At 46.8% G+C, this 27559-nt stretch overlaps 2 protein-coding genes across 6 annotated transcripts in view; one reads left to right on the plus strand and one right to left on the minus strand.

Annotated features, from left to right (window-relative positions):
• Nucleotides 1-220: 220 nt before the first annotated feature.
• HSD3B2 (hydroxy-delta-5-steroid dehydrogenase, 3 beta- and steroid delta-isomerase 2) lies at nt 221-9154 on the plus strand. The gene is made up of 4 exons (XM_066268125.1): nt 221-393; nt 579-731; nt 5450-5614; nt 7995-9154. The coding sequence occupies exons 2-4, from the start codon at nt 587-589 to the stop codon at nt 8804-8806; spliced, it is 1122 nt and encodes a 373-aa protein (XP_066124222.1). The 5' UTR covers nt 221-393; nt 579-586; the 3' UTR covers nt 8807-9154.
• A 4282-nt stretch (nt 9155-13436) lies between these two features.
• ZNF697 (zinc finger protein 697) overlaps nt 13437-27559 on the minus strand; it is a 57709-nt gene continuing 43586 nt past the window's right edge. For 2 of the 5 annotated variants that reach the window (XM_066268126.1, XM_066268129.1), the window contains exons 2-3: nt 24098-24380; nt 17910-22549 (exon numbers count right to left, since the gene is read on the minus strand). In XM_066268126.1, coding sequence (XP_066124223.1) covers nt 21171-22549; nt 24098-24341 — 1623 coding nt within the window. In that variant the 5' untranslated portion in view covers nt 24342-24380 and the 3' untranslated portion in view covers nt 17910-21170. Of the gene's footprint in view, nt 13841-16438; nt 16475-17767; nt 17866-17909; nt 22550-24097; nt 24381-27559 lie in introns of those variants that run through there. The other 3 variants (XM_066268127.1, XM_066268128.1, XR_010730375.1) reach the window with 2 other exon arrangements.

The raw sequence follows: 27559 nt of genomic DNA on the forward strand, positions 1-27559 counted from the left end.
CCCTCACCGCAGATGTACTTACTTCACAAGGCAAAATGCCTATCGAGCTGGAAGCCAGCTCCTAGTCTAGTTTACAGGCACAGATTTTGGATCCCAAACAGCTGGTGCCACCTGCTGGGTGTCTGGCTGTGGGTGGAACCAAGGGTCTTTATCATGCTGGCCTTGAAGTTTGCTTTCTCTTCCTGTGCTTTTGCAGGAATGAGATATAAGCTGAAGCTCCCACACTGTGGGAGGAGGGATCCTGGGACCGGAATGAGCAATGAATATGTAGTAGAGTCTGAGATAAAGAGGCCAAGGCAGAGGGGACAGCGCATAAGGCTCCCTCTCGTCCTTGGCGATTAGGACACCAGACAGAACCCAGGCTATTCCATCTGGCATTTAGCAATCTAACTGGTTAGAGCTTTTATATTTTCTCTCAACTACTCCTGGATGCGAGGGTGGAGGGGAGGGTTGCAAACGCTGAATAGAGGGAACAGAATGGATTGGGGTGAGCCTGTGACCCCTGGCCTGTTTTTGGCCCTCTGCTCCAATCCATTCCCTCATACTTTCTGGTTTCTGGCATGTTTCTTGGTTCCCAGGTGTGACCATGGCTAGCTGGAGCTGCCTTGTGACAGGTGCAGGAGGCTTCCTGGGCCAGAGGATCATCCGCTTGTTGGTGGAGGAGAAAGAGCTGCAGGAGATCCGGGCACTGGACAAAGTCTTCAGACCGGAACTGCGGGAGGAATTTTCTAGTAAGTGAACTCAAGGCATGGGCATGCAGCTCTGTCATAAACCCTGTGTTGGGGTGAGCAGGGGGTTCCTGTCTAACAAATTAAGGAACACAGTAGCCAATCAAAATTAATCCTCATATCCAAAGTCATCAGAAAGGAAATCACAGGTGGTGTCATAGAAAAGATACTGGGCTGGGGGTTCAGGAGACTGGCCCAGAACCAGACAGGGTGGCTGGCAGCCAACCACTCGGGCCGCTAGGCCTCTGTGCTTCTCATCTACAAAATCAAATATTGGTTCTCTCCCTTGTTGACAACTCTTCAGCGTTCTGAAATGACTGTGAAACATCTCCAAAGGGCTGGCAAGCACCATTAACCTGGAGACCCCACCAGGGGGTCTCCACCCCTCTTGAGTGCCCTGGTCTTTCTGTGGCTTCACTTAGCATTTCCAGTGAAGGGAAAATATGGGGTGGGCAAAGGTAGCTTTGCAGTTGTAAGTACACGAAACCAAGTCTATCCTTCTGTCGTTATTTATTGTTGTATTATTTTCCATACAAACAACAGTAAACTTATTTTGCTCACCCTATAAATGGAAGTGAAGGTGAAGGTGAATCTGAGTGTGCTTTTGTGTGTGACAGAGACAGAAAGATACACAGAGAGAGAATTAGAGTGCAAGAGAAGAGAAGAGGGACAGAGAATAGGGGGAATGACAGTAAGAGTGGGTGAGGAGCGGAAAGGGTACCCAAGGGCACAGTCGGGAGCCAGAGACACAGTGTGAGGTGGCACGGGCACAGACTCGCCTCGGTGAACTCCCTGCACAATTCTTTTCTACCATTTATCTCTGTTCCTCATCAAGGGAGTGACTACAGACTTGGTGGTAGCAGCTAATTGCTTTTTCCCCAGATTACCGCCCCTTGTGCAAATGCAAAAGTTGGATTGATTGTTCATTTTCCAACCTGTTCCACCCCCCAAATCCTCAAACTAGTCCAGTGGGGATAGTAGAAAGGGTAGGATCACCCTATTTGGACAATGAAGAAATCAAGATCCACAAAGACTAAGCTCCGACAGAGGCCCTCTGGTTAATGAGTACCAGAACTCAGACCGGGGCTTTATCACAGCTTATGTGCTCTAAGGCTGACTCTTGGAAAAATGAGTTTCCCCTGTGTGTCCCCTGTCCTATTCCCAGCCCCAGGAGACTGGGAGTCCACATGCTGTCCTAGTGACCCCGCCTCCCACACAGACACCCCAGCTGCTCTCCTGGACTGCACCCAACACTCTGCTCTTTCTTCTCCTATGACCTCTTCAACCCTCCTATTGCCTCCACCCTCTGCTTCAACAGTGTCTCCAAGAAACCAGTTCACAAGTAATTACCACCAAATCTTTGTAATCCTTGCAGCTCAGCAAAGCTTGTAATCTGACAGTGGACTCCCCAAAGGGCAATGTTTGAGCCAAACGAACAGTTTCCCAATGTGATGGCAGGTGGTGTCATGAATAGGCAGGGTCCTTATAAAGATGAACTAGAGAATCCTTACATGTTCTTTCTGTGCCAAGCACTGCGCTAAGTATTTGGCATGTAACTCATTTGCTCCTTTTAACCTGAAGGGACGGGTGGTAGTACCCTTCTTCATTTAAAGATGAGGACAGACATGGACAGAGAGGCTGTCTTAGTCCGTTCAGCTGCTGTAACAAAACACCAGAGGCTCAGTAGCTTGAAAACATCAAAAATCTATTTATGATGGTTCTGGAGGCTGGAAGTCCAAGTTCAAGGCACCAGCATGGTGACATTCTGATGAGAGCTTTTTTGGGGGTCCAGAGTTGGCACCTTCTTGCTGCATCCTCTCATGATGGAAGGGGGGGTCTTTTGGGGATCTCTTTTATGAAAATACTAATCCCATTTATGAGGGTTCCACCCTCATGACCTACCCCCCCCCAAGGCCCCATCTCCTAACATCATCACATTGGGCATTAGGATTTCAACACATGAATGTGGGGGAACACAAACATTCAGAGCTTAGCAGGGGTTAATTTACTTGTTCAAGGTCCCAAAGCTGGAAATGGCGAAGCTAAACTTGAACCTGACAGCCTAGCCTCAGCATCTGTGCTCTTAGCCACGAGTTTGCCTAGAGCGAGGGTCGGGAAGCTTTTTGGCTGAGAGAGCCATGAACACCACATATTTTAAAATGTAATTCTGTGATAGCCATACAACGACCCTTGTACGTTATGCATTATCCAATAAAAATTTGGTGTTGTCCCAGAGGACAGCTGTGATTGGCTCCAGCCACCCGCAACCATGAACATGAGCGGTAGGAAATGAATGGATTGTAATACATGAGAATGTTCTATATTTTTAACGTTATTATTGTTTTATTAAAGATATCTCTGCGAGCCAGATGCAGCCATCAAAAGAGCCACATCTGGCTTGAGAGCCATAACTTCCCAACCTCTGGCCTAGAAGCTTTTCTCTGGACCTCCCTCCCACCCAAGTCGCACCACTTCAGCCAAGCCCACCACTTGGCTTCCACAGCACCCTCTCCTGGTTTCTCCACGTCCCTGCAGGCTAGGGGGGCTGGCAGAAGGAGTTCCCTCTCTTGGCTTTGGATCCCCAACTCCCCAGCAATAGAGAAGCAGAGGAAGCAGGTGGAGAGGGCAGCCCTGGGGACATCATCAGAGAAAATTCTACTCTCTAGATGATTTCTAGCAGCTTCTCCCCTGCCTTCCCCCCCCACCACACACACTCTCTCTCTCTCTCTCTCTCTCCCTCTCTCTGGGGTCTTCTTGGGGGCAGAGAAAACTTGGCAGATGCTCCAGGAGAGAAGATGGTTGTTCCCAGTTGTAACCCAGGAAGGGAATTCCTGGATTTTTCCCTCTGAATTTCTCTGTCACTGTTCTCTGGCCCCCGCAGCCAACTTTAGTTCAACAGACTTCTTACTCTGCCCCAGAAATGGACCAGTCTGGCACTTAGGTGGCAGGGGAAGGTGAGCAAGGCTAGAAGGAAGAGGGCGGGCTGAGTCATCACTATAACTGTGGCTTAGACCTGCTTCTTCGCTCTCTGGGCCTCAGTTTCTTTGCCTGTAAAGTGGACATCAGAACATCTATCTCATGAGACAGCTGTGACAGGAAGTCAGAAAATGATGAAAGCTGAGTGTAAAGCAGAAAGCACAGAACGAGTGTGGGCTGTTTATCTAAACTGTGGGTAGCACAGCGGCATTTCACTTCCCATGGACTTCCAAGTCGCGAGACCCTGACGTTGAATCCACTGCTCTTGGTGAGACAGCTGGAGGCTGACTCATTGCAACATTGGTATCAGCGTTTGATGATATCTAATGAGAGCTCGCACCCTAAATTCCCTGTCAGTGGTTCCACTGTCCTCCTGGTCATCCGAGACTGTGACTCTTCCTTTTCTTCTCAGCCCATGTCCAGTGAGGACCAGGACGTGTTAAGGTGACTTCTGAAAGTCGAACCTTGTGCACCTCCCCGTCTCTGCTGCAGGGAAGCTGCTGGGACCCTGGTTCCGGTCCTCCACATCTGAGCTCTGGTCAGACACTGACTGACCTCTCACCACCCTGCCTTCCCTTCGCCCCCCACACCAATCCACGGTGGGCGGGGTGTGCTTCCTGCTCAGTTCATGTTTCTCTGCGTATTCCAAATCTATACCTGAGTCCTAGCCCCAACAGAATTAAGTCTGAGCTCTGTCCTCTTATACCACAACATGCTACTCTCCTTGATGAATTTTATGAACTTCTCATGGATCTCTTTTTTTTTTCTTTTTCTTTCTTTTTTTTTTCTTTCTTTCTTTTTTTTTTTTTCTAATGCTTCTCTCTGGCATGAGAAATGAGAATTCTTTTATTTTTAAGAAACAAAAGGCTCAGATAGAAACTCTGACCTTCCCCCAAACTGCCAAGAAGAATTTCAGATAGAAGGCCTATTCTGGGAAGAAGTATCACCAGAGATAACCATAGTGTAATCTGAACTAGGTGTGGCCAATGGGGAGGAACCCAGCAAGGCCCTTTGATCAAAGTCCTCTCTGTGACCCACTAGAGAGCCCAGCAAAAACATTTGTTTACTAAGTTTAGTTCTTTTCATCTCCCTGTGAATTGTCTTACTTCCCTTTGAAGTCCCAGATCCCTGCCTTCTTCTTCTTAATCCCTTATGACATATATACCTCATTTTGCCTTACTGTCTCTGGAATTCTCATGCTTATGTGAATTCCCAATTGTCTGTCTTATGTTATTTTCTTTATTTGACCACCCATAAGAACCAAAAGGAGAAAACGGAATTTCCCCTTCCCCCACAGAATCCTCCCATGCTCTTCCTCCCTTACCCACCCCCCAAAATCCTCTTGAGTCTAGTCCTTCTTACTTCCTCCTGGCCACTAACAAGGGCACCTTGGAGGCACCTGGGTAACTGTAGTTTCTGTCTTCTCTGTATTGTTCCCTACCCCCAACCTCTTTGAAAACTCATGGATCTCTTTAACAATTCAGTGTTCTGGGCACACTTGACTCCTCCCTTCTCAAATTCTATTCTGGGACGAGATGGGGTGGGAACAGTAGTTTGCTATTTCCAATAAACAATATGCATTCTGATTTCTGAGCCTTGGTTTGTTTGTCCCTTCCATGGAATGTGTCCCCCTCTCACCCTGCCCCCAATCTGCCGGTCCTTGAAGAACTGGGTAAAATGCCACCTTTGTCAGGGAGTTCCTAGATCCAGAAAGCCTTCCAATGACCTGACAAGTGTTCACGCAGGGTTCGAGGGCAAGACCCAGCTGACCTTGCTGGAGGGGGATATTCTGGATGAACAATTCATGAGGAAAGCCTGCGAGGGCACCTCGGCTGTCATTCACGCCGCCTCTGTCATCGACGTCTTTAATGTCATTCCACGAGAGACCATCATGAATGTCAACCTGAAAGGTACAGTGTCCTGGGGAGGAGGGGGAGGAGGGTGGACACGTGAGGCTGGGAAGACAGAACCAGGAAGATAGGAGAAGCCCCATCACCGGTCACCTGACAAGGCCCTGTGCTTCTGCTTGGCACAGCTAATGGAGGGCATCAAGGCCGTTACCCTCAGGTTGTTGGATGACAAGACTAGGGCTGAGATTATAAACCCACAGCTGTGTGACTCCAAAGGCCACGAAAGCCCTTTCTACTGCTGCCCAATCAAGTGTGAACTAAACTCCAACCTCAAACTCTGGATACCCAGCCAGCATCCCTGGGCTGGAGCCAGGCTTTACAGGTGCTTCCCTGGTCATCACTGGAGCCCTTCTGTGGGGTTCTAAGGTGGTGATCACACAGTCAGGCCAAGAACTAAGAGCTTCGTGAAGAGGTGGCCCCAAGTCAGTTACAAGGATGGGCTATCGCTCCAGGCCAGTTCCTTTAGGCAGGACTTCCCACCCAGGGTAAAGCTGGTTCACAGCACTCTGGCACTACAGAATTACCTGGCACTTGACTTCCTGTAATATTTCCTAACAATAGTGGTATCCCATTATCCATAATACCATCTCTTCATCTCACAACGAGGTCTACTCTTAAGGACTACTTTCTAACCAGGTTCCAGAGTATGACTTAGGTCCTTAAGCCTTAAATGTTTGGTGGCTCCTTCAGAATTCTGGCTTTCCAATCTACTTTAAATCTAGATGCATTTGCATTAGCTTGCCACATTATCATCCCTCTGATTCGTGGGGGCCAGTCTTTCTAGGACCCCATCCCCCTAGTCCATCTGTCTTCCACACCAAGCACTCCAAATATAGTCTACTCAGAGACTCCTTTTTTTTTTTTTTTTTTTTTTTTTTTTTTTTTACTTAACTGATTTTAGAGAGAAAGGAAGGGAGAAGGGGAAGGAGAGAGAAAGAAACACTGATTTGTTGTTCCAGGTATTTATGCATTCATGGCTGATTCTTGTATATTCTCTGACTGGGGATCTAACCAGCAACCTTGGCATAGCAGGATTATGTTCTAACCAACTGAGCTACCCGGCCAGATCCAGAGACTCCTTTTCTAAAGTAATTTATTGTTTGGGTCTCTAACCAAAAAATAGTACAATCTCAAAAAAGGCCCCTTTGAGCTTCTACTTAGCCACAGCCTTAGCCACGCCCATGCTGCAAAGAGGGTGCTAAGAGGGTGCAGTTTCTGGTGTGCAGTCCCTCTCACAATTCCTACTCTTAGCAGCTCCCGACCATAGGAGATTCGAAATCCCTGAGAAATGTTAAAAGGCATCAGTTGACTAAAACCAATATAATTCCCTGGTTTGAAAATACCTCACAACAATCGTGTTTTTCCCCTCTGCAGGTAAACTAGCACCAAATATTCCCTGCCTCTATATTTAATTTTAAAAACTGTTTGAGGCTGTCTCTCCCAAAAATCAAATTGTACAATTACCTTAAAAGGGGTTTTTAAAGTGCAAAAACTAAAAGCGATGCTTTGTCCTGGAAAGTCCTTGTAGGGGAGGGTCTCTGGATTTCTTCAGGAGCTAAGGTTCTACCCAGCTATTGGAATTCCACCAGATCCTCCCAGTATACATATTACCACCAGAGGGCGTACTCTTCCTAATGCCCCCCCCCCCACCAAGCTCAACAGGAAAGGCCAGTGCAGAATTCCACAATGCTAAGTAGAAGGGTTTGTCACCCCCCTCTTTTCATACCTGGGGAAACAAAGTCACAGACAGAATTAGGAGCGGCCTTTGTAGGGAGCCCACAATTGGTAACAAAATCTAGATCTCCAGCTTCTTCCCAGAACCCACTAATTTGTTCAGTTACTCTCAAACGCCCTTATGACTACATTTTTACTGGTCTTTAAGAAAAGAGAACAGAAACAATTTAATATGTATTTAAATGTGTATATCACCTGTAAACATGTTTATGTGTTTGAAATGAAGAATCCTTCAACTGTCCCCTTTCCCCTAAGGACTAGGACTGTCCATAATTTTAGAGGATGGTCTCCTAATTCTTTTAATTTAAAATAGCCTGTCATTAACAAAGTGCTGGGAATGGAAAATGGTCATTTGTTAATGTCCAAAGTCAGGAAAATATAAAGTAACAACAGTGCACACATAGTCCATGAAACCCAGAGGCCTAGAAAATAGGCCTAGAAAAGTTTGCTCTCTAGAATTCAATGTCAATCTCTTTATTTCTCCATTTTTCTATGGCGTTAGTGGTCAGCTCTCAGCCATAGACACAGAAAAATTCATTCCTGATCTGCAGTCATGCCCGCCCTAGGGGGCAGGGGGTGGACACGGTCTGTGGGTGTGAGTCCTCTGGGTTACTCCCTGACACTGACAGCGTGTTCCCATGGGCAGGTACCCAGATCCTCCTGGAGGCCTGTGCCCAGGCTAGTGTGCCAATCTTCATCTATACCAGCACTCTAGAGGTGGCTGGGCCCAACTCCTACACGGAGATCGTCCAGAACGCTTGTGAAGAACAGCATCTCGAAACAAAATGGCCAGCTGCGTACCCATGCAGCAAAAAGCTTGCCGAGAAGGCTGTGCTGGCAGCAAATGGGTGGGCTCTCCAAGATGGTGGCACCTTGTACACTTGTGCTCTAAGGCCTATGTATATCTATGGGGAAGGAAGCCCGTTCCTTTATGGCTTTATTGACCACGCCCTGAAGAACAATGGTATCCTGCCTCATAACAGCAAGTCTTCCATTGTCAACCCAGTCTATGTTGGCAATGTGGCCTGGGCCCACATCCTGGCTTTGAGGGCTCTGCGGGACCCCAAGAAAGCCCCAAACATCCAAGGACAGTTCTACTACATCTCAGATGACACACCTCACCAGAGCTATGATCACCTCAATTACAATCTGAGCAAAGAATGGGGCTTCAGTCTCGACTCCAGAATGAGCCTTCCTGTGTCGCTGAAGTACTGGCTCGCCTTCCTGCTGGAAATAGTGAGCTTCCTGCTCAGTCCGATTTACCGGTACCAGCCTCCCTTCAACCGCCACAATGTGACCTTGTTAAATAGTGTGTTCACCTTCTCCTATAAGAAAGCTCAGCAAGACCTGGGGTATGAGCCGCTCTTCAGCTGGGAGAAAGCCAAGCAGAAAACCATGGAGTGGATTGGCTCCCTGGTGGAGCAGCACCAGGAAGCCCAGGAAAGAAAGACTCAGTGAACCAGATGACAGGGGTGTGGATGTGGGCATTGTTAGAGGCCGGCTGTCAAGCTCCCCTCTTCTGGCTTCATGGAGTAACATGGGCCTGGGTCCTACTGCATCCCTTCTACAAGACAGCCATCACTGGACCAACCGAAGCTTGCTGCCCCACCCACCGAGGGAATTTGCCACAGCTGCTGGACCCAAAGTCTCAGTTGCTGATTCTGAGATATTGGGCCTCTTTTAATGTAGGCTTCTGCCTCTTAGTTCCATTTCCTTTGTTAACTGCAAACTCTTTTTAAAATCCCTATTCCTTTACCCAGCTCAATGAAACGAATAATAAATGTTTTAATGCCAAATGTGCAGGAAGCTGTGGTTTATGTGAGTACAGATCTTCCTTTCGCCTTTACTTCCAAATGTCACCATCTCCTATTAGAAAAGCTGCGTGAAACTAGGAGCAGAAAGTTCTTGGAAGGGAGAACTAAGATCAACTAAGCACCTACTCCGTTTCAGGCCTGAAACATATGACTGGTGTGTCTCATCTCATTTAATCCTCACCGGAAACCTATGAGGTAGGAATTCCCATTTCATCAATAAGGAAACTGGTTAATGGTCGCACTAACTGATAAGTGACCAGGACATTTAACCCAGACAGACTTACTTGAAAGCCCTTATTTTCTCACTGTATCATTTAGCCTGAACTGCCCTAAACTTACAGCATGATGGGGAGTGATTGGGGTTGTCAGCAGTACAGCAGGGCCCCTGGAGCCACAGGCCACTGATCCCTGCAGAGCCTGGCTTCCTTGGGTCACCTACTTTTCACCCAGTCCTGTGCAAGAGATTCTCTAGAATCCAGGAGCACCCCTGAGGGGCACCTGAGGGTGCATGTGTGCCCATGCCAGCTGGGCTAGGCAGCAGAGGGAGAAACAGAGATGCAGTCAGCCCCCTCCACCATGTCCACCTCCTCAAAGGTCTCTAGGACACACCTGGATATATGTGTATAGGTCATTCCTATAGGTTATTCACGCCAAGCTTTCAAATCACACAATGAAGCCACACCAAGAGTTCTTGGGAAGTAAATGGACAGGTATGAATTCCTCTAAAAATTGATCTCCTAGTTAGTCCACCACCCCACACCTCCAGATTTAACCGCCCATGCCCTACCTGCACCCCTCTTTACCCTTCCGTCTCCTTTCCCTCCGTCTACCCCTTCATCACTAGACCCCGCATCCTTCTCAGTTCTCCTCAGGCGAAGAAGCCAATCAAGACACATCTGAGGACTTAAATGGTGACAGTCATTACTGAACACAGGACTAATAGTCAAAAGAAACAGTGCCAACAAGGACCTTGTGACCTGGGGCAGGTAAGGAGGTCATTGTGGGGTCTGACTGTGAAGAGGTGAGCACTGCCTCCCTCTAGACCCCTCAATATTAAGACGACTTCTTTCTTATCCAGGGAATTTACAGATTAAGAATTTACATAATAACAGCCCTGGCCAGTTGGCTCAGTGGATAGAGTGTCAGCCTCACGTGTGGATGTCCCTGGTTCCATCCCCAGTCAGGGCACACAGGCGAAGCAACCTCCCCCCTCTCTCTCCCCCTTCTCTCTCTCTCTTCCCCTCTCACAGCCAGTGGCTTGGTTGGCCCAAGCATCAGCCCTGGGGGCTGAGGATAGCTCGGTTGGTTCAAGTATCTGCCCCAGACTGGGGTGGCTGGGTGGATCCCAGTCAGGGAGCATGCAGGAGTCTGTCTATCTCCCCTCCTCTCACTTAAAAAAACAAAAAAGAATTCAGTTGAATTCGATTACCACAAAGGAGATAGTTTAAGCATTCACGTTTAAGGAGAAATGGGGGAAAACCACTCTGACCCAGATGAGCAGATTTCTATCACCTTCAAAAGCCAGGGACAGGTGATCAGCACCTGGACATCAGGGTGTAGTGGCTCACGCAGTGGTCAGGTGAGAAATGAAACACTCCCTTCCTGTCTTCCCCCACAGCACAAAACACAAGGGCCAGCATCTGTCCAGCCTTGCAAGGTGTGCGCATCTTCGTCTGTTTATGTCAATAGTGAAGGACAGAAAGGGGTGGGGTGGGGTCTGGGACAAAGGCCCTTCACCCACATGCTTAGCCTAGTGAAACCCCACACCAGGGAAGGGATATTGTCACCAAAGGGCAAGAGGAGGACAGGGATGACCCAGCAGTCTCAACAGAACAAGCTTAAAGGCCTCGGAATCTTTTGGCCAACGAAGCAGGACATCCTTACTTAGGCTGGGTGCAGACCTCACAGACTATGCAAGGCAGCCTGAGTTTAAGTGCACAAGCCTAGGGTGCACTTCACGGGAAGCAACGCACGGGGGCAGCAGAGGCTCAGAGGGAAAAAGCCAACCGCCCCAGCTGCTACCCGCTTTTCTCTCCCCTCCTGGACCCCCTCTTCCCTCCCCACCTCCAACTCTTCCCCTCTCCCACTTGCGTCACTGCGCAGAGTACCCAGTAAATCACAAGGAGAGCAAAGGCAAGTGCTGGGCCTCCAAGTTAAGCCAAGAATTGAGCTGAGCTAAAGTTATAGGGAAAAGTCTCAGAGAGCAGGTGGGACATCAGCTGGGCCTTGAAGGATGGATGGGACTCGGGTAGGAGAGTGTGGTGGTCCAGGCAGAGGAAGGGGCTGAGCAGGGGTGTGGAGGAGAGGGGGAGTGTGGAGCTGGAGGGGGGAAAGAAGGGGAGGGAGGAGGCGGGCCTGCCAGGCAGAAGGGTTTTCTCAGCGGAGATTAGGTATCTTAGGGTGCCCACGCGGCTCTGATGAGGCAGGCCTCGGTCGGCCGGCGGGCTGGCAGGTGATGAGTGGCCTGGTGACAGATGGTAAAAAAGAGGCAGAAAGCTGGAAGATGGGATGTGGACAGGAAGCCCAGCCAGACGGGCTGTTGTAGAAACCCCGGGGGTCCTGTCCCCCCTCCACCCCCAACTACAAATTCTATTACTTTATTAAATGGACCAACAATAACAGAAACCAACCTCACCGTTTTCTCCTCTCATAAGAAAGCCCAAATTGCGAAGAAAGAGCCAAAGCCTGGGGTGAAGGGCAAGGCAGCTTTGGGACTGGACTGGCCTCTTCCTCTCAGGGCCTGACTGCTGTAGGCAGCCTGCCCACCCACTAAGCTACTTAATTCTGTACTACACTTCACATGAATGTCCATTCTTTCTTCTGCAGAAATTTCAGTGCCTTCAATTACTAGGTGCCAGCCCAGATCCCACCACTGGCATTATGAAATTACATGTATTATCTTCTTGAAACCCAAAAGAAATTTGAATTCCAAAGCATGCCTAGCCTCAAGACTTTTAGATAAACGACTGTGGGCCTAAAGCAGGAGAATTATGTGCCAAGTATTGTTCTAAACACTTCATATAATAATCCTCATGACAACAGTCAGTAGGTCCTCTTCTCTTCATCTGACGTGTGAGGAAATGGAGGCACAGAGAGGTAACTAACTGCTTCAGCTCCAGTAATAAGAAGAAAAACTTTTATTTTGCCTGACCAGGCGGTAGTGCAGTGGGTCGAGCATCGGACTGGGACACAGAGGACCCAGGTTCAAGGCCCTGAGGTCGCCAGCTTGAGCATGGGCTTATCTGGTTTGAGCAGAGCTCACCAGCTTGCACCCAAGGTCACTGGCTCGAGCAAAGGGATACTCGGTCTGCTGAAGGCCCACGGTCAAGGCACATATGAGAAAGCAATCAATGAACAACTAAGGAGACTAAGGAACAACAAGAATTGATGCTTCTCATCTCCCTTCCTGTCTGTCCCTGTCTCTCTGTCTCTCTGTCACAAAAAAGAAAAGATTTGTAACTTCAAAGGGTTTACATGAAGATGGTAAGTGTATGTGCCTACAGGAGCTGGACACCCACATACAAGCAAAGCAGCGTAGGGCTAAGAAACCCTGGGGAGTGGTGGAGAGTGTGGTGACTAGGGAGCACGTCTCCCGCCCCCTGGAGGCAGCAGCTGTGGAGCCCCTGCTCATTTGTGTTGAAAATGAACCCCCAGTTACCAGAAAGTCTGACTCCTCAAGGAAAGCAACCTTCCCAATCTTCCTGGGAAATCTCTTTATTCCTGAACATTGGCAATACATTCTAGATTCCGAAAACAGTGTGAAGACCACCTCTGGGGATGGGTGTGTGGGCTAGTGCTCAAATTTTGTGTACAATATTTTAGTTTTTAAAAAGTAGGCAGGGAGGTGTTGGAGACAACCTGTTCATTCTCAGTGACAGGTCCTGAGTATACACTATATCACATTCTGTACTTTTCTGTAGGTTTGACATAGGTTGTAATTTTTTTAATTAATTTTGATTTTTAAAAAGAGTGCAAACTAACAAAACACACATACAGTCTGAACACAGGCCTAAGGCTTCCAGTGTTCCATCTCTGCTCCTGGTCTGCTGGAGTTTATCAAACATGAGACATGGTCAGTATTGTACACAGTCAACAAGGCAAAGTGCCAAAGACAAGTAAGGTGCTACTGGAGAAGCCCATCTAGGTAGGGCACTCAAATAGGGCCCTTGCCTTTAGGCTGGTGTTGAATATGGGGAATGTATTCCAGGCAGAGGTGCCACAGACCAGCACAGCTAGTAATTGTCCAGTTCCTGCGTGAGAACAGTGCGGGATGAAGAAATAAACTCAAAGAGGAAAAAGATGGGACCCAGAGGTCTCTTTGCACAGCTGATGGCTAGCACGAGCAAAGCAAAGCCCCGGTCTCCTTTATTATATAGTGCAGAGCTGTATGCAAATAAGGAAGTCTTCAATACAAAGTCACACATCTGAGGCATAAACAGGAACTTTTTTTTTTAAGATTTTATTTATTTTATAAAGTAGAGAGAGTATAAGAGAGAGAGAGGAGAGAAGGGGGGAGGAGCAGGAAGCATCAACTCCCATATGCACCTTGACCAGGCAAGCCCAGGGTTTCAAACCGGCAACCTCAGTGTTCCAGATCAATGCTTTATCCAGTGCGCCACCACAGGTCAGGCCAGGAATTCTCTTCAGGCATAAACAGGAATCCCCTTACCATGCATAACTGAAATAAACCAACATCAGAATAAACAAAGGGTGAGAGGAAGGGCGTGTAAATTGCCTCTAGCAACTTAAACAAGTGAGGTAGGGGGTTGGAACAAGTACAAATACTGAGCTTCATAGCCAGTACGGAGGTGGGGGAGAGAGCTTAGGCTTTAGCCTAAGCCTTAAACTGCAAAGGCTTTGCCAGCTTGCAGTCCCCACACAGAGACACTGAAGTCTGCAAGACACAGAGGTGGGAAAGGAGAGTTGTTCCAGGCAACTGTGAGACCATTGTGGATAACCAGAGAGCACAGGGCAGAAGGGAAGACACACCTGCAAACACATGATGGGAAAAGACCACGATCACCTTGGGTAACCTCTGTCTTCTTCCTTTTTTCCCCTCAGAGCAGGAATTCCATTACCTTCTAAAGACCTTTGACTACTTCACATGCAATATACCTCGCCTTTTCTGGAAAATGAGACTCATGGCAAAGAGCATGTCTCCATGATATGTATGTGTATAAATTACTAAAATGTGCTTATGCTATATTGTATTAGTGTTCTAAGTGCCTCCTTTAATATTTTAATATCACAAAACAAATTCTACTTCATATTCATTTATTGATAATCTCCTTACGGAGAGATATAATCTAACTTAGTTACTTTTTTTGTTTCCCTTCCCTCCCCTTCCCTTCTCTCGCTGTGTAAGTATATGAGTCTTTTAGATTTAAATAATTGATTTACCTCAGTGCTTATAACAATCAATTTTAGTTATTAGTATTATTACTATAACTATTATTTGTCAATCCTGAATAGAGTCATTAGGTCATTCTAGCTAATCAATGTTAAATGTATGCTGTAATTTCCTTTAATTTCTTTTATAACTCTCTTATAAACACAATGAAATAGTAGTATCAGTTAATTTAACATTCATATTAGTATTCTAGAATAAAATGTTTATGAAAGGGAGGGCCTTTGCCTGTGTTGTTCATTACCAAATCTTCAATAGCTAAACAAGTACGTGGCTTACAACAGTATTTATTTCATAGCTGGTGAATGGATTAATAAAATCTGTATAGCACTTATCATTTTATTTTTGTAGAAGAAAATATTTTTATTAATTGCAACATAAAATTAACAAGACAACCCATTAGAACTGAACCAGGATAAATAATGCTGTTATAAAATTTACATTTCTCACATCCATTTTGAGGAAAATAGTACATATTAGGGCTCTTCTAGGTCTTATAAACTGATTTCCGTAAACTTTTTTTTTTAATAGTAAATAGCAATCAACATATATTCTCAAACTGTGCTAAGGAGGAGTTAAAAAGGCAACTATAAAATCTATAATGATAACAACTGGCAGAATTAGGACTGTTTTGTTACGAATGTTAAGAAGTGGCCCTGGCCAGGAAGCTCAGCTGATTAGAGGATTGTCCAGATACACCAAGGTTGCAGGTTCAATCCCAGTCAGGGCACGTACAAGAATCAACCAATGAATGCATAGATAAATGGGACAACAAGTCAATATTTCTCTTTCTCTCCCTTCTTCTCTTTCTAAAATCAATCAATAAAAATTATTTTTAAAGAATGTTAAGATATTAAGAACCACATTTCTATTTTACCTGTTACATCAGTAGCATGTGTAATTTTAAACAAAATCTCAAATGAGTGATTTTAAGTTCTTGTTTATACCTAAATTTGTCATCTGCACATATGACTCAGATACAAAGACCTCTATGAAGTGACAATTATAAATTTATAAGAGCGAATAGAGTTTGGAAAGGATTGTTGTGATCATAGTACCACTCGCCTCCTGGCAGCACCAGGACCCAGTATCCGTTGGCCTTGCTCTGCAGGGAATGGGTTTGTGGACATTCACACAAGGAGGTAGTTGTGGTCATTAAAAGAAAATAAAGTGGGCTGACCTCTGGTGGCGCAGTGGATAAAGCATCGACCTGGGAACACTGAGGTTGCCGGTTCAAAACCCTGCACTTGTCTGGTCAAGGCATATATGGGAGTTGATGCTTCCTGCTCCTCCCCCCTTTCTCTCTCTCTCTCTCTCTCTCCTCCCTCCCTCCCTCCCTCCTCTCTAAAATGAATAAATAAAAAATTTTTTTTAAAAAAAGTGTTTTTCATGCTTCCTCTCTTCTGTTTCTTGTGAATCTCTTCCTTACAAACTGTTGTCTCACTGTGGCATGTCTCATACAAGGTTGGGCAGGCACTAGCTAAAAAATATTTTAAGCATAAGGTCAGTGTAGCTGATAAGTTGCATTCAGTATTATCAGTAGCCATTAAATTACATTTCTGAAAACTGGGGGAAAGAAGATACTTTGTTATGTGATTCAGAAAAAAACTATTTTTATAGAGATGAAACCTAAGACCTGCCTCCCTTCCTCCATAACTACCTTCCCCTGCCCACAACAAAAATTTCCCACAGATTGGTTCTTACAAAGAATGAGACACAGATCTTTGGAAATAAATAACAATGGTAGGTATAACATTACACATTCCCAACATCTGAAAGCCACATCAGTGTAGAAGTACTGCAATGAATTATTGGTTAGGACAGGAAGACCATTTAGACATCAGCCAATTCCAGGATGATCTGACCCACCTGAACATTTAAACACAGGAGTCACAGCTTCTACATCTGTAAAATAGAATAATGATAATTCATAAAAAGTGCTTAAAACAGAATCCAGCGACCAGTATGTTCAATAAATGTTAGCTATTACTAATGTTAGAACCCAGCCCTTTCAACACCCAGAGTGCTCATTCCACCACACTGCTGCCTCCTTCTGAACCCTCAAAATGTATTCATGGTCATGGTCACTGTGCTGCCTCCTTCTACACCCTCAGAACGTGTTCCTGATCATGGTATGTCACTGTGCTGCCTCCTTCTGCACCCTCAGAATGTGTTCATGGTCATGGTCACTGTGCTGCCTCCTTCTGCACCCTCAGAACGTGTTCCTGATCATGGTATGTCACTGTGCTGCCTCCTTCTGCACCCTCAGAATGTGTTCATGGTCATGGTCACTGTGCTGCCTCCTTCTGCACCCTCAGAATGTGTTCATGGTCATGGTCACTGTGCTGCCTCCTTCTACACCCTCAGAACGTGTTCCTGATCATGGTATGTCACTGTGCTGCCTCCTTCTGCACCCTCAGAATGTGTTCATGGTCATGGTCACTGTGCTGCCTCCTTCTGCACCCTCAGAATGTGTTCATGGTCATGGTCACTGTGCTGCCTCCTTCTGAACCCTCAGAACATGTTCCTGATCATATGTCACTGTGCTGCCTCCTGCACCCTCAGAATGTGATCATGGTCATGGTATTTCATTACCTCCTTCTCCACCCTCAGAACATGTTCCTGATCATGGTATGTCACTGTGCTGCCTCCTTCTGCACCCTCTAACATGTTGCTGATCATGATATGTAATTGTGCTGTCTCCTTCTGCACCCTCAGAACGTGTTCATGGTCATGGTCACTGTGCTGTCTCCTTCTGCAGCCTGAGAATGTGTTCATGGTCATGGTATATCACTGTGCTGCCTCCTTCTGCACCTTCATAACGTGTTCATGGTCATGGTCACTGTGCTGCCTCCTTTTGCACCCTCAGAACGTGTTCACGGTCACGGTCACTGTGCTGCCTCCTTTTGCACCCTCAGAACGTGTTCACGGTCACGGTCACTGTGCTGTCTCCTTCTGCAGCCTGAGAACGTGTTCATGGTCATGGTATGTCACTGTGCTGCCTCCTTCTGCACCTTCAGAACGTGTTCATGGTCATGGTATGTGGAATTGGATATGTCACCAAAAGCTAGTCCCCAGGCAGAAATGCAGTTATTGCCTCCGATGGAGGGGTTCTATCAAGCGTCAGGAAATAAAAATCTATGTTTCCTTAAAACAAACAAAACAAAACAACAAAAGGAAAACATTAATAGAGGTTACCATTATAATTGATACAAATGAGGTTCAAGTGGTCTCATGACTTGCATTCTGCCGAAAGGCTGCAAAAGTGCAATTATTATTTCATTTCCTGCTATAATCTGCAATAGAAAAAAAAGTGATCTCAACTAAATTAGGAGAGTTTTGTTCTGTCTCTATGGATACTAAAATAAAATAAAATAATAATAATAACAACAACAACAACAGGTTTTAATGAGTTGTTTGAGATGTGCCAGGAAAAGAAAATTAGCTGTACATTCTGACATTTTGGTAAACTGGATCGAAAGACAATATTTGCCCACGTCCACAGTGCAGAAAGCATGTGGTGAGTGTGCTCTTTTCCCACAAGGTCTCTGTTTTACAGGATGTCATTGCTCTATTTACTTCAAATGGTCTGTGCTTGGACTCCTGGGTCTTTTCATACATCCGGTTGTTTGTTATTGGCTCATTCTCAGGAGAGAGTGGTTCACGGAGATCCAATCAAGCCACTGGCACGTTTCCTAAGTGGTAGGTTTCAGGAATTGCAACATTAGTGTTCTCACTTTGTTATAAATTACTTCCTGTTGAAACTCTCCAATTTTCAGATATGTAGATAGGTTTTTTCTAGTTTCCAGTAGCAATTTAACACACACACCCCAATTACATACACTGATTAATTTATTTCATCTAGAATTCTGAAAATGAACAAACCCAAACTGTGAGCTCTGAGCCACTATTTCAGATAAGAGAGAACCTAGTTTTTAAAATATTGCATATGTTTTTATGCCTGATTTCACATATTTTCTGATCATCAAGAAACATCACTTGAATATTTATATGGAATCTGAAAAAAAAATAAAAAAATAAACATAGGAGTCAGCAAACTTTCTGTAAAGAACCAGATAGTAAATATCTTAGGACTACGAGCCATAGAGTCTCTGTCCCAACCACTCAACCTTGCCATTGTAATCCAAAAGCAGCTACAGACAACATGTAAGCAGTCTCTATGGGTCTGATTATATTCCAATACAATTTTACTTACAAAAAGAGGCAGGCTGGACTTGGTGGTTTGCTTACCCTTGTTTTACCAGAAACTATTAGTATTTTGAAAATCAAATTGTACTTGTGAATACAGCTTTCACAGAGTGAACTGACATTTAATGGGTGACAAAGACTAAAGAATGATATGATAAAAGACTGATATGGATTTAATGACAAATATTCCATATTGGTTGCTTGAACACCAGAATGCTGTCCAGGGAACCATCATTAAATAAAACAACCTGAAAGTAAGGCAATTCACACATACAAAACACACACTCACACAAAACCTGTTATTTTTAGGGTCATTAAATGATTCACGATTTTAACAAACAGCTGTAAAATAACATTACAGTGAAGTGTGCACGAACTTCAGAAATACAGTTCAGATTGTCTATGAACACAGGTTCTTAATTTGTACTTTTTCACATATGTACAGCCTCCTGATCTTGTAGAGACTACACGGCTCATGGGGTTACCTTGTCACCTCCTCCTTCCAACTCGGAGCTCAAGATTTAAGCCAGCCACTTAACCTATTTAATCTGCTCCAGATTCTGCTCAGTAAAGCTCAGCCTGAACTTGACCAAACTCCTGGGAAACAAATGATACAGTTGCCTCCACCTTTGCTAATGAATTGGTAGGAATCTTCAGATTAACATCTGTAAGGGTAAACCACAGTTAAGAGAGTTTGAGAAATACTATTATTCTAAAACTAAATACAAGAAACCACCTCCTGAATGCATTTAACCTCACTTAATGCAGATAATGTTCCCTGAAGAATTGTAAGAAAAAATGGAATCACATTATAGATGCACCATGACAGTGAGTGTTCATGTTGGTCTGTTTCTTTCTGCTAAGGGGTTTGATCAAGGAGGGGATACTGAAGTAGCAACTGACTCTGTTATCCATGGTAACAGAAAGAACAAGTGAGGTCAATGAAATCCAAAGATATCAACTGCCTCTACATTATTTTACATTAGCTTCAATCTCCTCACTGCCTATTGAACTCTTTCTGAAAAACTGCTAGTATGTAACATATTTGATGCAGGCGAGACTGTGCAACAGTATAACCATGGCAGCAAAAGCCAAATAACCCATGAAGTGGATAGTCAACCCATGAAGAATCAAAAGTTCAATGACATTTCATAGGCATAGACTTGAGGAAACTTAAAGGCAACTGGAAGAGGTAGATGTGCATGGAAAAAAAACCCAAAGGAGTAAGATTACCTACAAATGGGCTATACCATATTATTTTCAGGTGAGTCTCATACACTTCACATTCAGATTATAAAATTCTGAATAAATAATGAACACTTGCTTTGCTCATATCACTCTCAACTAAAAGAAAATTAAAAAATTAGTATTTTCCAAACTATCTATATTTTGTAAATCTATTTGCATTTGTGAATAACAATAATCTAAGAGGTCAAGATCAGTAAGCATTATGCAAGCACAGAATTCTCAGGGATTTTTTTAAGTGTTTTTATAATAATGAAAACATGCTTTCCTAAAGTCCCCAGAGGTTTTTTGCTAGAATGCAACTGATAAGTATAAATTACTGGCCTCCCCAGAAAATTTGCTAAATGGTAAAAACAATCTTGTAGTTGTTTTCTTCCCTTCACGTGTGTCCAACAGTTTGTGAAGATGCTTCCACAAAAAGTCCAGGGTAATGATCACTTAGAGGCGAAAACAGGCTGCTTCCCACAACTCTTAACTCCTACAGACTAACCTATGGGAGTGGTTTTCAGCACAGGCAACTGACATCTACACAACAGTCACCTAACTACAGACCCTACTAGAAATGTAACATACCTAGGACACCCTAATCACATGACAAAGACCAGCTTTGTCAACAAGGACATCTTTGGCCCTTCTAGCCCAGCCTTAAGGTTTTCATCAAGCAATCAAGCATACGAATTTCAGTGTCCTTGTTTTATTATATAAATCACAACAGGTAAGTCTTCCTAGCGAGAGCACAGAAGGTCAGACCACACATATTCCACAACTGTCACAGCCTCTCCTCAGAACAGTCTTCCGCACTCCTGTCCCCAGGCTTTCACTAAAACAGGGGTCATAATACTGGTCTACCTCACAAAGCTGTGAGAAACAGCTAACACTCATTAAAAAGCATAGAGCACTTTACAAATAGAAAAGTGCTAGTTTGGCATTTATAGAACAACCGGAAAACATTCATTGCTTGTGCTATTTGGTAATTTGGCGTTTACACCTCTCAACCCTCCCTTCCTTCAGGACCCACAACACCAAAAGGCTCCCTAACCGCTCATATTGTCCCTCCCGCCCCTTCCCATTTGCTTCTATAGGATTTGTCCCCAGAACACCTACGCCTCACGTGCTCCCGAGAGGGCAGCCTCCCTGAGTCCCAGCCCTAGCACAGGTGCAGCTTCTGGTGCTGCGCGAGGTGCGTTTTGTAGCGGAAGCCCTTGCCACAGCCCGCACACTTGTGCGGCTTATTGCCGGTATGAATGCGGCGGTGTCGGATCAGGTGCGAACTCTGGATGAAGCTCTTGCCACACTCAATGCACGTGTAGGGCTTCTCGCCCGTGTGCGTGCGTTGGTGCTGCGTGAGAGTGGAGAAGTCGCTGAAGCGCTTCTCGCACTGGCCGCAGCGAAACGGCTTCTCGCCCGTGTGCACGCGTAGGTGGTTGACCAGGTGCGAGTTGCGGCCGAAGCCCTTGCCGCACTCCCGGCACACGTAAGGCCGCTCGCCCGAGTGCGTGCGCTTGTGCGTGAAGAGGTGCGAGCTGACGCTGAAGGTCTCGCCGCACTCAGAGCACATGTAGGGCTTCTCGCCCGTGTGCACGCGCTGGTGCTTCACCAGGTCCGAGCGCCAGCTAAAGCGCTTGCCGCACTCACCGCAGCCGTGGGGCTTCTCGCCGGTGTGGATGCGCTGGTGGTTCGCCAGGTGCGAACGGCGCACGAAGCCCTTGCCGCACTCGCCACAGGCGAAGGGCCGCAGCGTTGCGGGCCCGGCGCCACTGGCGGCCGCGTGCGCGCGCCGGTGGCTCAGCAGGTGCGAGCTGAGGCTAAAGGTTTCGCCGCACTCGGGACACGGGTAGGGCTTCTCGCCCGTGTGCAGCCGCCGGTGCTTGAGCAGGTCCGCGCGCCAGCTGAAGCTCTTGCCGCAGTCGCCGCACAGGTTGGGCCTCTCGCCCGTGTGTAGGCGCAAGTGGTTGGTCAGGTAGGTGTTGCGGCTGAAGCCCTTGCCGCACTCTCCGCAGCGAAAGGGTTTCTCGCGCGGGGGCCGGGCCAGCGTAGGCCCCGCCCCGAAGCTCCCTGCGCCACACTCCTCCGCCAGGCCGAACGGCTCCAGGGTGGCCACCGCGGCCGCCTCCGCTAGGCGGTGGATGCGCTGGTGCTGCAGGAAGGCGGCGCCCGGGCTGAAGCTCTCCCCGCAATCGGGGCAGATCGTGGGCGCATCCATGATACTAGCCATCAGACTATCCAACTCCCCGAGATCCACAGCCATGGGGTGGTGCAGCCGGCGGAAGCGGCGGGGGGCCGACCTGTCACTGAGGTGCCGACTCCCCAGGGAGAGGTGCCGCCTCCACGGGAGCATGGGCGGCGGCGACTGCTCCTCATCCTCCTCAAGCCGGTCCTCGCCTGCGCTCTCCTCCTCCTCTTCCCTGGGCCTCGGGGATACGCTGTCGGACTCAGACAGTCCTGGGAACATGGCCATCTCGGCTACGCCGGATTGGTTGTCCTCCCCTCGGAGAGCAACCACTTCTTCCTTACTCAGCAGCCCCTCTGCAACAGAAGGGTGACAATGGGAGTGACTGTATTTGGAGCTCAAAAAGTAAACCCAGAGGAAATCAGTCTCAGGAAGTGTGGGAGCCACGGAGTAATTAATCACCTCCCCCGGGTACTCCCAACCTCACTCCAAAGTCCCTGAGATTACACTTGATGCTTCTTGGAGAAGTAAGGCCTAAAGGAGCATATGCTCCCAAACCTGGGAAACGCTCACTCACCTGCCCCCGTGGCTGACCAGTTCTCTCTGGGCCCAGGCCACACCCACTGTCCTGAGGCTCCACTGTTAAGAGTCATCTTAAGGCCTGACTGTCTGGTCAGGTCTGGCCAGGTAAGGGGAACCCGTGAGACCACGGAAGAGATTTGCTCACTCTAAGAGCGACCCATACCTTTTAAGGCCCTAGCCTCCAAGATAAGACTACTCTAGCCAACCACAGCAAAAGCCCATCTGGCCTAACCAGGCCTAACCAGACCCTGGACTGATTTTGAAAATGTGGTTGGTCATTCTGCAACAGCTTAAGGTGGAACAATACACCAAACACACCCCAACCTAAGGGCTTTCCTATCTAAGGGGGGTAGGGAAGATGTAGGGGGAAGCAGAAGTGAGCACTCAGGGGTCTCCAAACTTTTTACACTGTCCCTCAGACCATTGGAGGGCTGCCAAATACAGTGGTCCTCTCACTGACCACCAATGAAAGAGGTGCCCCTTCCAGAAGTGCAGTGGGGGCTGGATAAATGGCCTCAGGGGGCCGCATTGTGGCCCGCGGGGCCGCAGTTTGGGGACGCCTGGCAGCACACACACTGTCTTTGGCTGCCTGTGTCCAGGCAGAGGACTCTCCAGAAAGTCATTGGATATGAGAGAACTCTTGCTTGTGTGGACTGCCAGGCCTGGGATGCTGGGTGAGTTCCAGGGAAAAGAATGCAATCTCACAGCCCTGGCCATAAGGTGTTTTGGCTCCTTTCTGTCCCCGAGGCACACACAGGGCAGGATAGAGTAAGAAATGCTCCAAGACAGAATTGAGTACAGATGGAGTCCCAGCATGTACTGTTTTCAAGTCAGGAACAGCAAAAGATTGAACAGAGAGGCCTTGGGTTCTCTGAGAATTAGCCACATGAACCTGGGCAGGTCACTTACCACTGAGTTTATTTATCTGCAAACAAGGTGATGACAATAATTGTAAACATGAATACTTTGCTCAGCACTGTGCTTAGTAAGCCTTTGTATGCGGCAACTTATCTAACTCTCCCAACAACCTGAGGAGGTGGGTTCTAATATTACCTGTGTTTCCTCTTGTGTTGTTTAAAGCAGTATTCTGTATACTGTCAAGTGCCACACCAATGACTGCCCTCTTCACCCGTTTACCATCACAGCCCACCTCACACTGGACTGAAGAAAAGAACGTTTCTCAGGCTTAAGATGGTGCAGGTTGGTCTTAATGGCCTCCTCTGGAGAGCTCCCACACAATGCCGCTTCTGGGTATAACTCTGGAGGAGCTGAGAATAAGTGTAAGCGGGGCAACTTCCTGGAGACTGTAGCTTTTTCCTCACCTGTGCAAATGTCAGACACTAGTTCCTGCTCCTCTGAGTGGCCTCTCGGAGCTTCATCCTCTGGGTTGGAGCCCATCTCCTGCTCCAGGGCACTGCCTCTCTTGTCTGCATCTTGTGCGTTAGAACCCATTTCTGTCTCGTGTGGGTCTCCGTCCCTGTCCTCAGAGTTCTCAAAATCGGAGCCCATCCCTGTGTCTTCTGAGTCCAGGGATTCACACACACCCTGTTTGTCTTCTTGTTCCATTAGGGACAAAGGGGACAAGGAGATGACTGGGGATCCCTGCTGCGGACAAAACACACAGATAAAGGTCACGACAGTCTGGCCTTATTCCCTCACCTCATCTGCCTCTGAATTCCAGTGGCACAGTCCAATAAAGTGGTAAGAGTTCCAAGCCTCAGATGGCATGGCACACCTCTGTGCCACTCATGTCTTACAGATCCTAGAGCAAAGGAGGTTGGTCTGGGACAGAGGTCAGTGGCAGCTCACCCTGAGGCCATACTTAATGTTTCCACCTGGGAAGTGGGTGATTCTATTGACATGGTATTGTAGCTTTAACCATGGGGGGGTAATGACATTCTCATTTTACAACTCAGAAAATACTCAAAAAGAAGACCCACTACCCTAAGGCTAACATGTAAGATGTAAAGTGGCATACAAACCAATTTTGCGGCCTCCAAGTTACCTGTATTCCTTACTTTTATTAAAGCTTGCCCTCCTCTAAATATATACAAATACATACAATTTGTATTTGTCAATTAGACCTCAAGCCCACAGCAATCTTGGGAGGATTTAGCTAATCAGGAGTAGACCTGTAAGGAGCCAGAGGAAAAGTACATTCAAGACACAAGAATAGGCTTTGGTCAGGTTGCTCAATTGGTTACAGCATCATCCTGATAAGCTAAGGTTGCAAGTTCAACCCCTCGGTTCTGGCACAATCTATCAATGTATGTGTAAATAAGTGGAACAACTAATCTTCCGCACATGCTCGCTCTATCTCTCTCTCCCTCCCCCCTCCTTCCTCTCTAAAACCAATAAATAATTTGATTAATTTAATTTTAAAAAAACGACATAAGAATAACAGAAGCATTGATATACTAACTTCTGATCCAGGATCATGTCACTAGGAGCAGCACCAACCTGGCTTTGTGTTGAGGATCAAGCTTTCATAGATCTGTTGGGGATGGATGGAAGAAATGCGGGGACCCTATATGTTAGAAGCCATCCCTATAGCCTTATTACATAGTTATATGTATACTTTAATTGTAGAGAGCCCTTAACAGAGCATGCTCCTGGCATAACTGGAAACCCCTCTACAGAACATGCCAACATGGGAACTATAGGGGAAAAAATACCTCAGATTCCTAAACCTTTTGTAGATGTCAAATTTGCATTTCAAATTTAAAGGGCCCCCTGCCAACACTGAGCCATGGAGCCAAAAATAATTTACTTCTGCCATCCATCACTCCTCCAGCTTAGCTCCATGACAGCCAAGCAGTTTATAGGTCAAGGATCTTGGACTAAGATTTTCAAGTGTCCAGCTCTCTCTGACTCAGCAGCCCCCAAACAGAACTTACAAGAACATTGCTAAGCAAGATGCCCCTTTCTAGCCCTGGCCAGTTGGCTCAGCGGTAGAGCGTCGGCCTAGCGTGCGGAGGACCCGGGTTCGATTCCTGGCCAGGGCACACAGGAGAAGCGCCCATTTGCTTCTCCACCCCTCCGCCGCGCCTTCCTCTCTGTCTCTCTCTTCCCCTCCCGCAGCCAAGGCTCCATTGGAGCAAAGATGGCCCGGGGGCTGAGGATGGCTCTGTGGCCTCTGCCTCAGGCGCTAGAGTGGCTCTGGTCGCAACATGGCGATGCCCAGGATGGGCAGAGCGTCGCCCCATGGTGGGCGTGCCGGGTGGATCCCGGTCGGGCGCATGCGGGAGTCTGTCTGACTGTCTCTCCCTGTTTCCAGCTTCAGAAAAAAAAAAAAAAAAAGGAAAAAGATGCCCCTTTCTTGGCTGGGAGCTTTTCCTGCCTCCACTGAGAACTTCCCCAAGGCAGCCCCAGCTCTCCAGAAACTCAGAGTGGAAAGCAGAAGCCATTCTGGCTGAGCCAGCCTCACGTGAGAGCCCAAAGAAAGTCAGTTAACCTCACTTCACATTGTTCCAATTGTTCCAGTGTGTTCATCAGTGCAAAGTGGATAATGCTCTTTAACCTTCCTCACAGGCAAGGTATTGGAAGCAAATATTATAAAAAGCACTCTGGAAATTACTGTGTCAAGGAACTGATACTCTGAGTTTTAAAAATGTGGTATAAACATGGGGTTTCTCTTTTTATTTTTATTTTTCTTAACAGAGACAAAGAGAGAGTCAGAGAGAGGGATAGATAGGGACAGACAGACAGGAATGGGGAGAGGTGAGAAGCATCAATTATCAGTTTTTCATTGTGGCACTTCAGTTGTTCATTGATTGCTTTCTCATACGTGCCCTGACCAGGGGGCTACAGCAGACCGAGTAACCCCTTGCTCAAGCCAGTGACCTTGGGTCCAAGCTGGTGAGCTTTGCTCAAACCAGATGAGCCCGCACTCAAGCTGGCGACCTCGGGGTCTCAAACCTGGGCTCTCTGCATCCCAGTCCAATGCTCTATCCACTGCACCACCGCCTAGTCAGGCAGAGTTTCTCTTTTGAATGTGGAATACGCACATTATTTCTTTTTTTAAGTCCTAATGCCATTTGAGCACACCTCAAGATACACAGGCACCACCAAAATTTTAGCTGACTTAACGCCCCAAAGACCTATTATGCCCTTTCTCAGAGATGCGAACTCTGTAGATTAGGGTGAAAAACTAAGCCCTTCTCCTCACCACCACAGGAAAATGGCTGTGCCTGTGACTGGGCAGTCAACAGTGTCCTGGAATGCAGCTGAGTCCCTTTAGAATGCATTCTGTTTAAGATGCCCGGTTTCAAACACTCAGTATTAGGCTTACAAACCCCATTAAAGTTATACACCTTTTAAGAGGTCCATCCCACAAGGGACTACTAACCCTCAACCACTTGTATCCATCACTTCTTGCTTCCTGGTGCAGTACACAGGTACATCCCATGAATTTTCATATGCAATACACTCCGAAGGTGAGGGGTGCAGAGATAAGAGTTGGGTTTTCAAACGTGTTTTTAAGACCTCTTGGTTTGCTAGTGGATAAAGGCAGCAGAGGGGTGGAAGGAAATTTAGGGGGAACTAATCAATGTTTTTGGCCAATCTGAGACCAACCAGCAAGAATTTTATATCAGTAAGAGAACCATATGTGTCATCAGAAACTCATACAACTAAAATGGCAGGGTATGGTGCCCAGAATGGTACAGAAGTGGCTACAGCTCTCTAGCCTGAAAAGTGGGGTTTTGGGGTCCATCCTAGGAAACCAGGAAACTCAAGGTTTCACATCAAGCCCAGTTGAGAAGGACAGAGCACCTTTGTAGAAG

Source organism: Saccopteryx bilineata, chromosome 3 (assembly GCF_036850765.1).
Source record: "Saccopteryx bilineata isolate mSacBil1 chromosome 3, mSacBil1_pri_phased_curated, whole genome shotgun sequence".
Classification (NCBI taxonomy): domain Eukaryota; kingdom Metazoa; phylum Chordata; class Mammalia; order Chiroptera; family Emballonuridae; genus Saccopteryx; species Saccopteryx bilineata.

Coding starts and splice junctions, on each gene's coding strand:
- HSD3B2 (XM_066268125.1), top strand. CDS start 587: ATGGCTAGCTGGAGCTGCCTTGTGACAGGTGCAGGAGGCTTCCTGGGC. Junction 732..5,449: donor ACTGCGGGAGGAATTTTCTA/GTAAGTGAACTC, acceptor GTGTTCACGCAG/GGTTCGAGGGCAAGACCCAG. Junction 5,615..7,994: donor CATGAATGTCAACCTGAAAG/GTACAGTGTCCT, acceptor TCCCATGGGCAG/GTACCCAGATCCTCCTGGAG.